Source organism: Blennius ocellaris, assembly GCF_963422515.1.
Source record: "Blennius ocellaris genome assembly, chromosome: 6".
Lineage (NCBI taxonomy): Eukaryota > Metazoa > Chordata > Actinopteri > Blenniiformes > Blenniidae > Blennius > Blennius ocellaris.
Window position 1 is genome coordinate 16,437,582 of NC_137655.1, and position 15,456 is coordinate 16,453,037.

Consider the following 15,456-nt stretch of genomic DNA (forward strand, 5'->3'; position numbering starts at 1 on the left):
ACCGAATCACAAAGTGGATTACACAGTCAATTACGAGGTGAGTCAGTAAAGCTGATATACTGCACATTAACCATTTAAAATGTATATTTCTGAAACACATTTAAGGCTGGTCACGAAACCTTAAATGACAACTGTAAAGTGTTTGATATATATGTGTGTGTCTTTTTTCTTTTTTCCTTTTCCCTGGCTTTATAGAGTGACGTTAAGTCGCCGAAGTCCACCAGACACAGCTGCCTCCTGTCATGGAGTGTGAGCGGTGAGCAGGATGAAATCAAGAACGTGGAGCTGTTTATTGAAACGGCACCGGCTCACGTCGACTTCAGCCCCAGGGACAGATCAAACTCCGGCAAGTGCTTTATTGGCTGCTTCTAGCTTCAGTGACTTGAGTTTTCCCTGCATTTGGGAATATAAATAGACGGTGTGTATCCCGTGTTTCAGATATCGATCCATCATGGATGTACAACGTGAGGATGAAGCAGATGGTGAGCCAGAAATCACAGCCGTCGGCCGATGCTCTCCGTGCCCTCACTCGCTCTGAGGCTTGCACCTTGCCTCAGTTCCTGTCTGCACATGAGAGCCAGGGGTTTTCCTACGCATCGGCCGTGCGTCGCTCTCCTAACCGAGCCCCCGGTTCTCCCTGGGGCGACTCGCGCTGCTCCTCGCCGACTGCCAGCCTGTCGGCCAAACTCTCGTCTGTCCATCTGGGGTCAAAGGGCAGCAGTCCCTCCAGCACCACGTCGGAAAGCACCTTAGAGAGAGATCGAGAGCGCCGAATGAGCGCTGGGGCCATTCACGAATACCGCAGAAACAACTACTTTGGCAAAACATTAACTGTGGGAGGGGGGCAGGGAAGGGGGCAGACATCGAGCAATAGTCGAGGTGGTCACGTTCATTACAAGACCAGCAAAACGTCAAGGCAGCCAGGGAGGCCATGGTCCAGCAGTTACGGTGTCGCACCGCAGACCCGCCCACCAATGATTCCGGGTATATTGTCTGTGACAGAAAACCCCAGTGAGCAAAAAGAGGGGGCCAAAGCCAGTGACGGAGGGTGGATCAAAGTGGAGCGTCACAAGAGATTACCACGTCAGGACAATAAACAAGTCAGAGGTCGACCGAGGAGAGGGGGCAGGGGAGGGCGAGGCGGTGCAGGTGGGGGTGGGGGTGGGGGTGGTGGTGGTGGAAGAAGTTAATGTGCATTTCTTCTATGCTGATCATAGGCTTTACATATGAATTATGTCAGCGTACTCGCTCAGAAAAAAAAAAGGTGCTTTATTGCAGAATGGCTCACAGGCCCATGATGTGTATATACTTATGGTGCAAGTCCCCTTTTGAACATTTTAAAATCACCTTACGGTACATAAATTGCCCTTTATGCTCAGCATCTATTTATTGCTATCAAAAATAACAATTCCTGTTTTGTATTTAAAGACATATAGTATTACCTTCCATTATTATATTGACTATGATGAGATTTGTTTGTCAGCCTGTAATAAATTAACCCCAGTATTAGAAAAGATTTCAGATTTGAATGCTTTCCTAATTTGTTTGGATGTTTTCATTTCTGCTGATTTAGAAGTACAAAGTTGAGCTTTTTCTGGTGTGGCCTTGTCTAAATTCCTTTTCGTGCTGATAACAGATGAATGCCACCTTGTCTTTTCTTCATTTTTACTTCCTGCAGTATGTAGACCAAAAAAAAAACAACGCCCATTCCACCCTGCTTTATTAAAAGGGACTTCCACTTCTTCCTGTGTCAATGTCTACTTTGTCAATACGTTGCCAGAATTTTAATTTCATGACAAGATCGCAACCAGTCTATGTCTGGTCTCATCTGTGCAGGTAAGAGGCATCACAAAGCAGGTCTCAGGTCAACTGAACTCGATTATATATATATATGTGTGAAGATGTTTGGTTCCTTATTAATTTATCCCTTCATGCTGATCCTTTAGCTTCCAAGACATTTAACAAAGTGCAGCTGGCCTGTGTGTATGTGTGTGTGCGCGCGTGTGCGTGTGTGTGTGTGTACTGGCTTGCATTTCAACCTCAGAAACTGCTCGACCTCAGCAGTTTACCCGCCTTGTATGCAAATGATCACGCGAAATTTCGCGCCATTGGCATTTCCGTGAAAGACGCATAAAGAATAAACCTATAAGATAACATTTCCCAGTCATCGCGATGCAAGAAAACGGAGATTTAACTAAAGTTGCTTAAAATAAATGTCCTATTGTAAATCCATACTCTAATATGTTCTGAAATTTCACGCCGAGATGTGGAAGTATGGCAGCGCGTTTTACGCACCTTCCAGGACTTTGCTGTGGCGCGGGAAATGAACGCGAGCCGCGCGCTTCTGCGGGTCCTGCCAGTTCACTGCATCGTATCCCTGCATAGCTGCAGCACTGTGCTACACTGGTCCTGCTTCCATTTAGCACCACTTTGTAAAGGAATAATGCCACTAACCAGATCCAAGGTAAGGCAAAATCAGCACAGCTCAGTTTTGATGCATCATGTATTCATGTACTTTCGTAACTTTTTTTCCATTGTGAAACGAGACACCGGGAGGCCAACTTTAAAGGCAACTTCCTGTCGTTTCCTGCAACGAAGTACCACTTTTGGCTGTAACTTTCAAAATCCACACGATATCGAATTAGTCAGTGCCAGGCTTTACAGTTTGCTTGTTTGTTTTTGGGGTTTTGTTTTTTTATAACAAACTTGTCTTATGTTCACAACAATCCACTGACCGACATGTGAGGACTTTGTTCTCAGGGGTGTGTCCTTTATGAAGGAAAAACAGACACGTGGACTTAACTTTAGGACGCTTTTTTTTTTTAAACTATTGATTTCTAAATTCAAAGTGTGGTGTTTTAAATTGTATTTGTGTGTGTGTGTGTGTGGGGGGGGGGGGGGGGTGCTCTACATCATAATTAATTTAGTTTAAACTTTATTTTGTGCAAATACAGGCCCACCATTAACATGCAACCATGAAACTACAACAAAATTCTCAGCAATTGCTGTTGTTTGTGATTATCGAACTCATTTAAATCCTTTTCTGGTGTCACATAGGAATATTGTCTGTCTTGTGTGTTTGTAACCTTCACTATGTCTTGCATTAGATATTTTTTGATTTTCAAATGGTACCTGTTGTCCCTCAGAGACCCATCGTCCAGCCTGCATCCACCAGGATGAGTCTGAGGAGCTTCCGCAGCGTCCAACTGGTCCCCATGGAGACCTCCTCCTCCTCCTCTTCCTCTTCGGATGACAGCTGCGACAGCTTCGGCTCGGATGGAGGCTTTGCAAATACGGTAATTAAAAAAAAAAAAAAAGAGGCAAAGTTTGACTTGTTTTCAGAAACTGAGACTTTGCAACACCTGTAATTAATGCCTATGTGTCTGTTTGCTTTTTAGAAGACCAAACCGAAACCAACGAAGAGGGCCGTGGGGAAACCGAAGGCTTTCGAGGCTCCGTCGGAGGAGGACACGTGCAGCAGCTTCGAGGAGAACGTGATCAGCCACCAGATGGAATCAATGGTGAGGAGCTGTTGTGAGAGAGTGTGATCGGACATGGCGAATGACTTCCCTTGACAGGCGAATCATTCATTCTTTCAGAAAGTCGACGCCGGGCGTCCGCGGCGTGGCCGCCGGCCGGGCCCGCTGAAGGTCGCGTTCGCGTTTCCCGCCAAAGCGGCGGGCAAGAAGAGGCCTGCGTCTGAACCGCTGCCTCAACCTGCAGCGCGGAACTCCGACTCGGAGGAGGAAGAGGAGAACTTCATGAGCAAGCGAGCTCTAAATATTAAGGAGAACAAAGAAATGGTACAGATTTGTTCCTTACTCCCTGACCCTGATATTTAGCTTTTTTAATTTGCCCACTCATTCGTTCAATCTGTTTTTTTTAAGCTGGCGAAACTCATGGCCGAGCTGAACAAGGTGCCCGGATTCTTCCCGGGAAGTCGGATGGCACACCCTGCGTCGATCACGGTATGAAACTCCCCCCCCACCCCCCCCCCCCCCCGAAGGTGAATCGTTGAAGGTTGCCGGTGCCACGTCTCCTGAACTTGAATACGTTTCTCTGCCCCCGCAGCCCCGGAAGGCTCCTCGGCAGTCCGGGAGAACGCCGAAAGCTTGCCGGAGGAATCCCGAGCGTCTGTCTCGCCCTCACACGCGCTCCCGCACGCTGGTGGACGGACCCCCCAGTCCAACTCCGGAGGAAGAGCCCGAGGACCGCTTCAGCCTGGTTCGCAAAAGCCGCTACTATGAGGAATTCGAAGCTGTAAGTCACATCACAATTTTCTTTTTTTTTTTGTATGTGTGTCTTTGGAGCTCCCAAACTTGTGTTGCATATAGGTGTTATATCTATTGACGATTCTATCTCCCCCCGGCAGCCCCGGCGCCATTCCTTCAGCGGCGCCAAGGCCATCCCGCATGTGGTGCGGCCCGTGGAGGACATCACAGAGGCCGAGCTGCAGGGCATCTGCCACAACGTGCGCGAGAAAGTCTACAACCGAGCCTCTGTAGGTGTCCACTCCTGCAGAGTTGCAAACATTTGAGCGGCGTCTGTGTGTTTAAAGCTCCCGTTTCTGAAAATCTTGGCTTTTTTTTTTTTCTTTCTTTCTTTTTTCCTTCTCCCAGGGATCCACTTGCCACCAGTGTCGCCAGAAGACCATCGACACCAAAACGAACTGCCGTAATGGCGAGTGCACTGGGGTGAGGGGTCAGTTCTGCGGCCCCTGCCTCCGGAACCGATACGGAGAGGAGGTCCGAGACGCCCTGCTGAATCCGGTGAGTACCTGAAACGTACAGCACTGTTTTTTTTGTTTTTTTTTGTTATCATGCAAGTGTTGACCCGTCTCGTTCTTGGCGTCGTCCCCGTCAGGAGTGGCTGTGCCCGCCATGCAGAGGGATCTGCAACTGCAGCTTCTGTCGGGCCCGAGAGGGTCGCTGTGCCACGGGGGTGCTGGTTTACCTCGCTAAATACCAAGGCTTCGACAACGTGCACTCGTACCTGAAAAGGTATATTTTAAATTTGTACGGTTGTTCTATTCGGTTTGTTTTCACGTGTGACCAAGGAAGCTAATAGGAGCTTTTAAGTAGTGAGTCGATGTCGTACGAGTCTTATTCCATTAAATTTGTCGGTCTAGACAGACTTGGATTATTTAATGTGGTGATTGATTTGCATGCAAATTTTCCGAATTCCCAAGAAAATCTGCTGACGCGGACTTTGTCGTCTTTTCTGCAGCTTGAAAAAGGAACTGGAAGAGGGCAGTGAGTGAAGTGGGGACAAGAATCTGCTCTGATAATCGTGAACCTGACCCACTCCGTCAGTCTCCCGCCCATCATCCTTTTGGTTTTTGGGTTTTTTTTAATATAGCATTATGGTGCAGTGCTTCTTATTCCACTGTAACTATGTAGTTTTGAGAATTGGCTGACATCTGGAGGAAGCACATGGCCTTCTGTCAGCCTCAAAACTGTTTTTTGTTCATTTTTTTAATTTTCATGTAGTTTCCAGTCTGTTGTGATGAGCTGCTTGTAAATACAATTTTATGAAGAGATCTCGATTTTAGGCCCATTCCAACATCCTCGGATGTAAGTTTGTGGAAAAGAATACTTTGTTCGGGCTTTTTTTTATTCTTCTTCTTCATTCTGCTGCGTCAGAGCTTTCATCGAAAAATCTCGTATTTTACATTGTTTTAAATGTATTAGTTCACTGACAAGTTGCATTAATTGTAATCTGAGGGAGCCGTTTTTGTGCCTTTTTGGTTTTAATTGTGAACGCGCCATTGTTTTTAAGCCTTTTTATGAGGCAGTTTGCTATCAGAGGGATGTCCTGTTTAAAAAGAAGAAGAAAAAAAAGCCCAGTGCTCCTCCTGCTGTGGGGGGTGCAGGTGGAAAGGGCATAGGCCGAGGTCCACTGGTTCTTCACTTCCAAACCGAAGAGGATCTGTGTGATATACTACAGCGCCTGGTTAAATATCCTTCATTAGATAACTGTCACTAATGGTGTGGAAACAATTAGCACTCTCTAATGGGAATCTCATACCTGTAAATCATTTTACCCTGTTAAAGCACATTCTCTCTCTGCTCCAGTTTCTTTGCCTCATTTTCTGCCTTCCACTGCTAAGTAGGAATGGTTGAAGGTGCCACTGAAGTGGCAATAGAGTTATGGCCTGCATTTTCTGTTCAGGAGTGTGATACTCTCACGCAAAATGACATGGAATTAACCTTTGTGCCGTTCATCTCTGAAACGTACTTCATTTGACCCGCAGCAGGAGATACTCTGATTATATGACACTGTTTGAAAATAATCAACGGTTGAGCTTCCCTTACTGTAATGGCAGGTGGAGGTTAGCCCCGCCGCCGCTTGTGTACGTCTGGCTCCGTGCGTTCGTTTGGCTGAACTCTCGACTGAAACGTCCTGATCGCATTGTCCTCGTTGGCTGAAGTGTACATTTTCATTAAAAGCCTTAATTACGGAATGGTGTAAATGGCTCTCTTTTCATTTGACCGTCACTCCATCTTGAGCGGTGGCAGCTGTGACTGCTGTTATCAAAACACGGTGCTGAAACCCGGAGGTGATGGATGGTGAGAAGGCAGCTTTATCTTTCTTTTGGTTAATGGTATCTGCACAGTCTCATTGGAGGGAGGGGGTGGGATTCTTCATATTTTACGGTGAGTTTGCGTCGATTCAGGGTGCGAGCCACAACTGACACCATCCCGAAGAGCTGTCGCTCAAAAGCACGCATAAGCTTGAATAGGTCAAATAATCACCATTTACGACGGGAAATACACAGGCCGTCTTAAAAGTTCTCACACAAATCCAAGCCCAAATAAAAGATCCCTATGAATCGATCACATGTATGATTAGACACAAAATGTGCCTTTCATCTGGTATATTTCACATTGGAGCTGCAAATGTGTTTTTTTTATGGGTATAATGTGTTGGGAGTTCTTTCCCGAGATCACCTCCCCAAAAGAAAAAAAGCCTGGACTAATCCTCTCTGATCTCATTATAGTGGAGCCAAATGTTGATGAACCCGCCAACTCTCACCAAAGTGCATGCAGTTCTTGTTCGGGTTTTCCTTTGACGTGCAAATTTCATCTTTCATTTCAACAGGATCGTCACATTTTTGCTTTGTGAGTCACGATGTTGGGAGCTCTCAATCAGGCCTGGGCTTTCCTGTGGAGGGTTCGCATATTCTCCCTTAGCCTTCGTGGGTTTCCTGTGGCTACACTCCTTCTCAAAGACGTGCTGATTAGGGTGGCGTCTCTTAATATGCCTGCGTGTGTTTGTGTCTCTATGTCAGCCCTGCAATATACTGGTGAACTCTTCATGGTGGAGTTTGAAATGGCTTCAGTCAGCCACGACCCCAATATTAATAAAATGAGTATAGAAGATGGAGGTATGACTTTGTAGAGTGGGATGACAGTCAACAATTTAGCGAATACTCAGATTAAAATAATATCACGTGACACAAAATCTTCCTCAAAATTTCCGGACTGAGAAAGTGAGGAAAAACTGAAGTTTTGCTAAAATCCAGTACGTTTTGGAGGCTAAATGCCACAGATTTTGGCCACTTAATGTCATCTTTTTGAGCTACTTTAGCGACCTGATACTTATGAGGTTGTTTCTTTTCAATAGTTGATCAATATCTATTTCTTTTAATTTAACACCCAAAATTGATTCTGTGGAAACAGTGTCTTAAAAGCCCATCAGAGGTGTCGGGAGTCGGCAGAGACGAGAAATAAACACATGACGTATGGAGATACTCACCACACCAGCTGACGTAGATACACGCACCCAAAACTATTGCTAAACATTGCTGTTTATCAACAATTTGTTGTTGTTTACCCTTTACTTGTTTGTTTTTTTGCATTTCAACATCCTGACATTTGTTGAGTATATAAATGTAGAGAAGAGGCATCAAGACCCCTAATGTGAACCGTGATCACACGTTTGCAGGCAGAAGGCTGAAAGTAGGATGTGATGATCCTCCTGCACAAGCTGCAGAATACTAATTCCGTGGTCCTGGACGCCGGGGCAGACTCAGGCAGCCCACATCACACTCAGACGGGGATTTAAAGCCGCATGTCTGAAAAAAAGTTGAGGTGATTCTCCTCTGTTCCTGTGTGTGAGTGAACAGGTACTTGAAGATACACACCGCAGAGAAATAACGGTTCAGTTTTGTCTGATTTAGGGCACTGGAACATTGGAAACTCATTCTGAGCACAACAACCTGTGTCTAAACACACAATATACAAAGTAGAGTTGATCTGTGAGGGCTCACAGACTGATCATCACTAAGACAAGTCCTTTCAGTAGAATAAGATCTGGAGCAACAGTCCAAAAGCCAAAAAGCGTGCATATATAAAAAAAAAGTTTGGTTGAATTAACCCTAACCCTTTTCAGATATATAATACTTGTTGAAACAACCACACAATTACACTTCAAATACATTGTTGTCCTTATAGGGATCCTATATTTTTAACGAGTGAATTTTAGAGGTACCTATTGGCAGATTGTGTTACCGTTGGACTCGACCAGACCAACGGTCCCTCTTCTGTTTCCTGTCGTTAAATATATCAAGCTGCAAGCTTCACGTTAACAGTCATGACTGAAATATCAATTTTCAGCCGAATGAATGGATATTTACATTTTCAAATAAAAGGTAGATCATTTTAAGCATCAGATTTGTCACTGAGAAAACAAGAGGCACTTTAATGGTATTTATTTTAAAGTGATCGTATTCTTGAAAATGACTAAACTCTTAATAATTCTGTCAGCTTGGAAATTGATGGTCTTCTGTCATTACTCATGGAGTCTAAGTCGATTACTCATTAACTCACAACTGGTAAAATCACAACATGTTCATAGTTTTTTAAGTCTACATCAGTCTGACATGCAATATCCAACAGAAGATCTTTTAATTTTTTTTTTTTCCCCCTCTAAAAAGATTTCACATTTCAAAAACTATTATTAGTATAATAAAGATGCACTTGAAAATACTAGTCCTGTATTAAATACCAATGATCATCCACTTTGGGGTGATGAATATTTAGGGAAGTAATTGTTTACAACGCTCAAGCATTGAGCTGATCTGGTAATCAGGCTATGAAATACAATATTTATTCATTAGAGCAGATTTAATGAGGCCTTGCGGCGCTAATTATGAAAACCAGTGTAGCAGTAAATGAGTAGCGCACGGTGGCGGGCTGCGGGGTACCTGTAAGGAGGGACTGGGGGTTGAAGTACACTGAGTGCCATGGCACAGTGAGCAGCAACACACAGCCCTGGCTGTGGCCGTCCAGCCCACTGCTATACATCACCGGACCTGCAGACAGGTTGCAGATGGGGCGACACATCCCACCCCTGCACCCCCCCCTTCAAAAAGCATCTTAATGTCCAGATAATCTGTCTCACTGCAGGTCAACGGAAAAAGAACAGTAGAGCGAGAGAGAGAGAGAGGGGAAAAAAAAACCTCACTACAATACAGTGGAAGAGCTTCAGACAGATGCAGTGATCTTTTTTTAAACATGGACTTGATTAATTTACTGGCAGCAGTAAAGCAGAAACGGGTTGAACGCCTATTCTTATATTTGTATGCCGGTCTAGAGATACGTGGTAGGATTTCGCAGCATAATATGGGTTTGATTGACTGATATTTTCATTATGGCTGCAGGGTAGCGTGAAGACTGTTAATTTGCTTGAGAGTCCTGCAGGTCTACGGTGATTGTAGTAGAGCCAGAAGAAAAGCTGAATAAATGAAACTCACAGGGCACAATCACAATCTGTGGGTCAAAATCAACTGATTAATTATAATTTAGAATCAATCTGTCAGGCCTCTGTAATAAACACTCTTTCAGGCTTGCTGCTTAATAACCAGCTTTACGTGGTACAAATGTAACATGGTACACCACAGTGACGCCGTGAAAGGTCTTTTATTATGACTGCATCCACGTGGTATACAACTGTCTAAATACCCATTTTAGAAAATAAAATCGAAATATGAGAGAAGTTACACTCGCCGTGCTCACTTTTTTTTTTTTTTTTTAATGTTGTTTTTTTTGTTGTTGATGCAGCTCAGCAAGAAGACTTTCCACACAAGAATCTCCCACTGGCTGTGACCTCTACATCCTGTAAAGTATAGTGAGGAGAGTGCTGTTAAATGCATAGTGAGCGACTCTGGGTGGCAGGAGGCTTATGACATGTTCCTTTCCTCCTGTTCCAGGCTGGAAAGTGATGGAAACAGCAGTTTGGTCCAGGTGTCAGGGACATTATCAAAGAAAAGGGCTGCCTGCAGTTGCTCCATCTCACAGGAAATTGCCAACTCACCCTAACAAAGGAAGGCATAAGTGCACTTGCTGCTGCCTTCAAGGGGGAGCGTGATAAGATGACATTATAAATACAGAATTGTTCATGGAGGTGGAGGGGTAGGCACATCAGGCAGCTGAACTCTACAATTCAGGGTTTTTTTTCTCATGTGCACGTCCAAAGCCTATATGGGTTTATCTGAGACGGAATCTGTCCACGCAGGATTACATGCAAATGTAACAGATGAGTCGTCAATTTGTAAACAGTAATTGTCGGTGGTAACGCTTTAACCTGCGTTGGGCCCGAGGTTACAACCGCAGCCCGAGACAGTGTGAACAAAAACATACAAAAGATGCGATGCAAACTAAGACATGTCAATTATAGTGAATTCTTTGTTTGCCCTCAAAAATGGGTTTCCAATGAATCATGTAGAATAAGTTAATTTTGAGTTTTTGTGCACATTTTCATATTTTTTTTCTAATGAAAAAAATTCCACGAGTTCAATTAGATGTGAATTGTTTTTTTGTTTTTTTAGAATTCGTAAATTAAACAAAATTTAAATAATTATACAAAATACAAACACATAATGTGTCTGTGTTTCTGATAATCGAATGTGTGTGCTGTGCTCTAACGATGCTGCTCATCATAATTTGAGTCTTGAGTCCAGATATATATATAAATATATATAGAGAGAAAGTTCTCCCAGACACCTGAAGGGGGAGCTCTAATACAGGTAACTCGGCGCAAATGTTTTATTTCTCTTCAACTTTCAACAAGTTTTCACAAGTGGGGGAGACAGTGGAAAGCCTCAGTAGCACATTATTTAATCAAATAAAAAATGATGCACGGCACAAATATGCAGATCTGGAGCCACACTCAGGCTCCTATTGTGAGAGAGAGAGAACATTTCTGCACACTTTGGGTCTCTGAGGTGAGAAGAGGTTTTTTTTAATTTTATTATTATTATTATTATCAGAGCTGAATGTTTAGTGATTTGAGGGAAAAAGACAAAAAGAACTTTGTCCTGTGTGAGGTGTTTTGAAAGTTCACAGTCAGATTTCCAGCTGACTGCAGGAGGGGGAATGTGTCGGTGATGATGATGATGGTGGTGGTGGTGGTGGTGGTGGTGGTGGTGGGGGGGGGGGGGGGGGGGGGGTAATTATGACCAGGGGAACACAGGGCTGTAATCTGTAAATCTATTCTTACCCTAAGTAAGAACTGGTACATTGGATTGATTTTATTGAGATCATACATTATAAATGGGGCATGGAGGAGCTTACAGCCTTGAGATGGTGGTGCTCACGTGCTTCATTAATTTTTACTTCATTAACTCTCTCCTTCAGACCCTTCAACGGAGAATTCATTGCCGGCCATGAATCCAAGCTCGCCGGCGAAAGAAAAAAAAAAAAAAACCGGACGAGCCCGGGATGACTTTCAGTCAGAGTGGATGCACCGAGTAACGCTGTCAAAACAAATCAGTAACACATGGAATACACATAACTTCTGATCTGTCTGCATTTGGACACGAGGTCACTTCTTCTCATAACGTTCAAAGAAAGAAAAGAAGAAGCTTCTTCAAGAGGGCTAAAAGTTAGAATGAGATGTATCATGACAAAAACAAACTTGTAACCAGAAGATGGGAGAGTGAAATCTTAATTCAAGGGCATAACATTCATGCATTGGCAGTGAGGTATTTTTTATTTTTTTTTTAATGATTAGTAGAGTCGCTGTCGCTGTTCTGAAATGTATCAATGACTGGTTAAAATGCAGCCTGATAATTACAGACCCTCCTTCTCAGATAGCTACTGTATTTCTCCCGCAGTGTGTTTACTTTCTCAGCCTTTGTGGCTTCAGGAGCTCTGGCAGTCGGTTTTTTGGGGGGTTTTTGTTTCACAAAGCAAGGACTTTCAATAAAAAAAAAGAAAAAAATCCCTTTAGAATGGATCATTTGTTTAATATTATAGCCTTAAACCCAACAATATCAATCAGTCATGAAAGCACCTATGCATGCTGCTCTGCCCTGCGTCACCATTAACTCCAGACAAGTGACGGCCTCCGCTGGATCGCAAGGCGAGCAAAGGGAGGGTGTCAGGAGGTATAGAGGAATAAATGGATGGTGTCGCTTTTCTTATGCCAGCCCTCTTTTCTTCTTTTCTTTTTTTACGTTTGAACTATTTGGTAACAATATGATTGTGTTTGTGCTTTGAAGAATCAACACCCGATGCAGAACTCACACGAGAAAAAGTTGGAATAAAACTAGTTTGCATTTTTTGCTTCCACATGAGTTGCTGCCAGAGACAAACAGGTCTCTTGAGAAAGTTGTGATGAAATGTGAGGGTCCATTTCAGGACCTGTATAAATAATACATTTGGGATAATTTCCTTATTCAACACCTTCAGTTCCACAGTGTGCATGCATTTTGTTTTGTTTTCTTTTAAATGAGAGTCAATACAAGATGTCTCCAACATCACTGAAAAGCCCCATCTGTCTCTGTGAGCAGTGAATGTCTCCTACTTAAACTAAATGCTGAGACTTTTTTTTTTTAGAATCAAAACAAATTGCAATGTCACAAAACACATGTTTTTTTACACGTAGATGAATAGCACTAACACTTTGAGCTGATACAACCCTGTTGGTCCAGCCTGTTTGTTTTAAAAACACAACCTGCTGTCACATGCCGGGAGTGAGGCAGTAAATGAAAAAGCCTCTGGGGTCTTTTCTGTGGGGGGGGCACCTGGGAGCCTAGTGGGTTATAATTTGTCCTCAGTGTGAGAAAATCTCCAGCTCAAGTTTAGGGAGCTGTTTTAAGTGACTTGTGCGTCGTTTCTTCACGTCCACGTGCCTCTGGGAACTGAAATTCCCCACCAAAACACCAAAAACATGAATTTGGGTTTAACTGTTGACTCTTGTTTGTGTACCCAGCTTGCAGTATCTGGGTAATTTCCCTGTATTTGACAATACTAATTGAACTCTCACTTTACAGTGTTCATGTAGAAATAGAAAACTTTCCACACTGGTCTTCCTGTTACACTGAGAATTTTCGAAACACTACAGCTGGTCTACGAAGCCCTGAATGATTTGAGGCACACAGCACAATTCCAATCTTCTGTTATGCTATCAACCATCCACACCTCCCAGATACTTTTCTGTTCCCAGAGAACACTTTCGCTTTTTATGCGACAAATATTTACCAAAAAAATCTCCCAGAAAAACGGTGGGATGACTCCAAATCGGAACTCTAAAAAAAACAACAAGGTTTTGCTTTGCTGCTGAGTTTAATAAAGATTCAGTTTGAGCTGCACTGTGTTTACAATTCACATTTTACGTTTAGACTTCAGCTCATATGTTTTAGGCCGTTTTAAACGTCTAATATTTTTTTTAATGTCCTGTAGTATTACTTATCATTCTGCATTTCAATTGCTCAAATGTGTGTTCTTATTTGGCCACTTCAGCATATAAAGTATCGAGCTAATATAGATATGAGGCGTACGGGGAGATTTGTGAGAAACTAAAAAGTGCAACGTGAACCGAAAACATCAACAAACACAAAACAAAAGTGATCTGGGATGATTTCGTCAAGATGTAATAAATCCAGTCCTGCGTTTGACAAGCAAACCCTGTTCAGATTTTAAACCAGCTCCATACACTGGATGTGTGCCTGAGTTCTCTTCCATTCAGAACAAACGTACGTCGGTGAGCATTTCAGATCCGCCGCAACAGCTTGTGTCCCCAGCAGCGTTTTGTGAGATCGGTTTCAGAACACGTGTTAAAGTGATGATTCCCTCATTACATTTCCCATCAAATAATATCTCCAAAACACAACAGTTGACAAAAACCCAGTAAAAAACGTTCGGGGTGAGCTCTTTAAAGGAAGAATTAATGGGAGCGAAAGAAAAACAGCTCTTAGACAATTAGCACCAGAGACCACTCTGTAATCTTAAGATTATTTTCACCACTTAAAAGCGGCACACATGGTTTGTATTGTGGCAGGGCAGAATGAACAACACTTGAGTGGATTTGATTTGGTCTCCCTAATCTGCATTTCCTTTAACGTGCCTTTCTTCTGTTCCAAAATGTCAGCGCTGATCAACTCCAGCTGGAACAAGTCGGCGTCTGTCAGCCCAGTTGCAAAATGTTCGAGGAGCTTTTTTTTTTTTTTGTCTCCCAGGAGGACAGACTGAAGTGTTCGGTCTGAGGAGCGTTTTCTAGCTGTCGCCCCTGATGTTACGCAGAATCAAAAATGCACTTAATTTGTTTTTGTTTAGCTCTCAGGCTAAACCTCTTTGAGGAGACGGCGATGAGGCGCCTCATCTCACGTGTGCGAATACGCAAAGATTCCCTTCACATCACTGATGTTTTTTTTTTTTTTTAACAGATTACAATATGATAGACATATGTTTGATAGGAGCTTTGATGATTTGATCCCAGTGGGATGTTTGCATTTTATCCCCGTGTAAAATCTCCAGCTACTATAAGAGTTCCTTCTGCAGCATTAAAAAGAAACGTGCGTTTGAGATTAATCGGTGCCTCAGAATCACTTGTCAGGTGTGAATACGAGCGTCTCGCTGTGTGTTTGCTCACGGTGGAGTGCCAACGTATCCCCGGGTTCACGCCGGACGACTCGACTGAGCTTTAGAATAACAAACACGTGGCATCAACGACAAAACTTCAATAAAGGCACCTGCTCTTTCCTCAGTTGTCCGGCGAGGGCGGAACCGTTTCAGGTAAGAGCAGAGATGATAACAATGGCGAGATCCGAAACTGAGCAACGCAAAGCGCCAATGCCGGAGGGAGAGAAATCAGTCATGCAGCAGTGGAAGGTAGCTGCTTATAGCAAAGCCAAGTAGCGTTAGCATCAAAGTCACACTGTGAAAGTGTTCATGCTAAAGATGCTAAACGTGCATGCGATGCGAGCGTCTTCCAGGGACCAAAACTCAGGGACAAATTTGCAGTTCATTCACGGGAATTCTGCTCTCATTTGACCTGTGCGACATAATGAAGGTCACGTTGGGCCGTTGTGCCCCCCCCTGAACTCAAATGACTTTCACACCTCTGATCTACAGCCGCCGCAACACTTATAGAGATGTCTTGTTAATGACCCAAAAACAGACAATCTATTCTCCCCACGTGAAATAGTGAGTTAAAATAGAGTGAAATTAA

The 15,456-nt window shown here is 43.5% G+C and overlaps 1 protein-coding gene across 1 annotated transcript; it reads left to right on the forward strand.

Moving 5' to 3' along the window:
* Positions 1-3,176: 3,176 nt before the first annotated feature.
* Positions 3,177-5,293, forward strand: cdca7a (cell division cycle associated 7a; the record flags this gene model as incomplete). The annotated part of the gene is made up of 9 exons (XM_080497695.1): positions 3,177-3,296; positions 3,399-3,521; positions 3,600-3,803; positions 3,888-3,968; positions 4,072-4,260; positions 4,373-4,501; positions 4,620-4,769; positions 4,864-5,000; positions 5,227-5,293. The coding sequence occupies 9 exons, from the start codon at positions 3,177-3,179 to the stop codon at positions 5,258-5,260; spliced, it is 1,167 nt and encodes a 388-aa protein (XP_080353821.1). The 3' UTR covers positions 5,261-5,293.
* Positions 5,294-15,456: the final 10,163 nt, after the last annotated feature.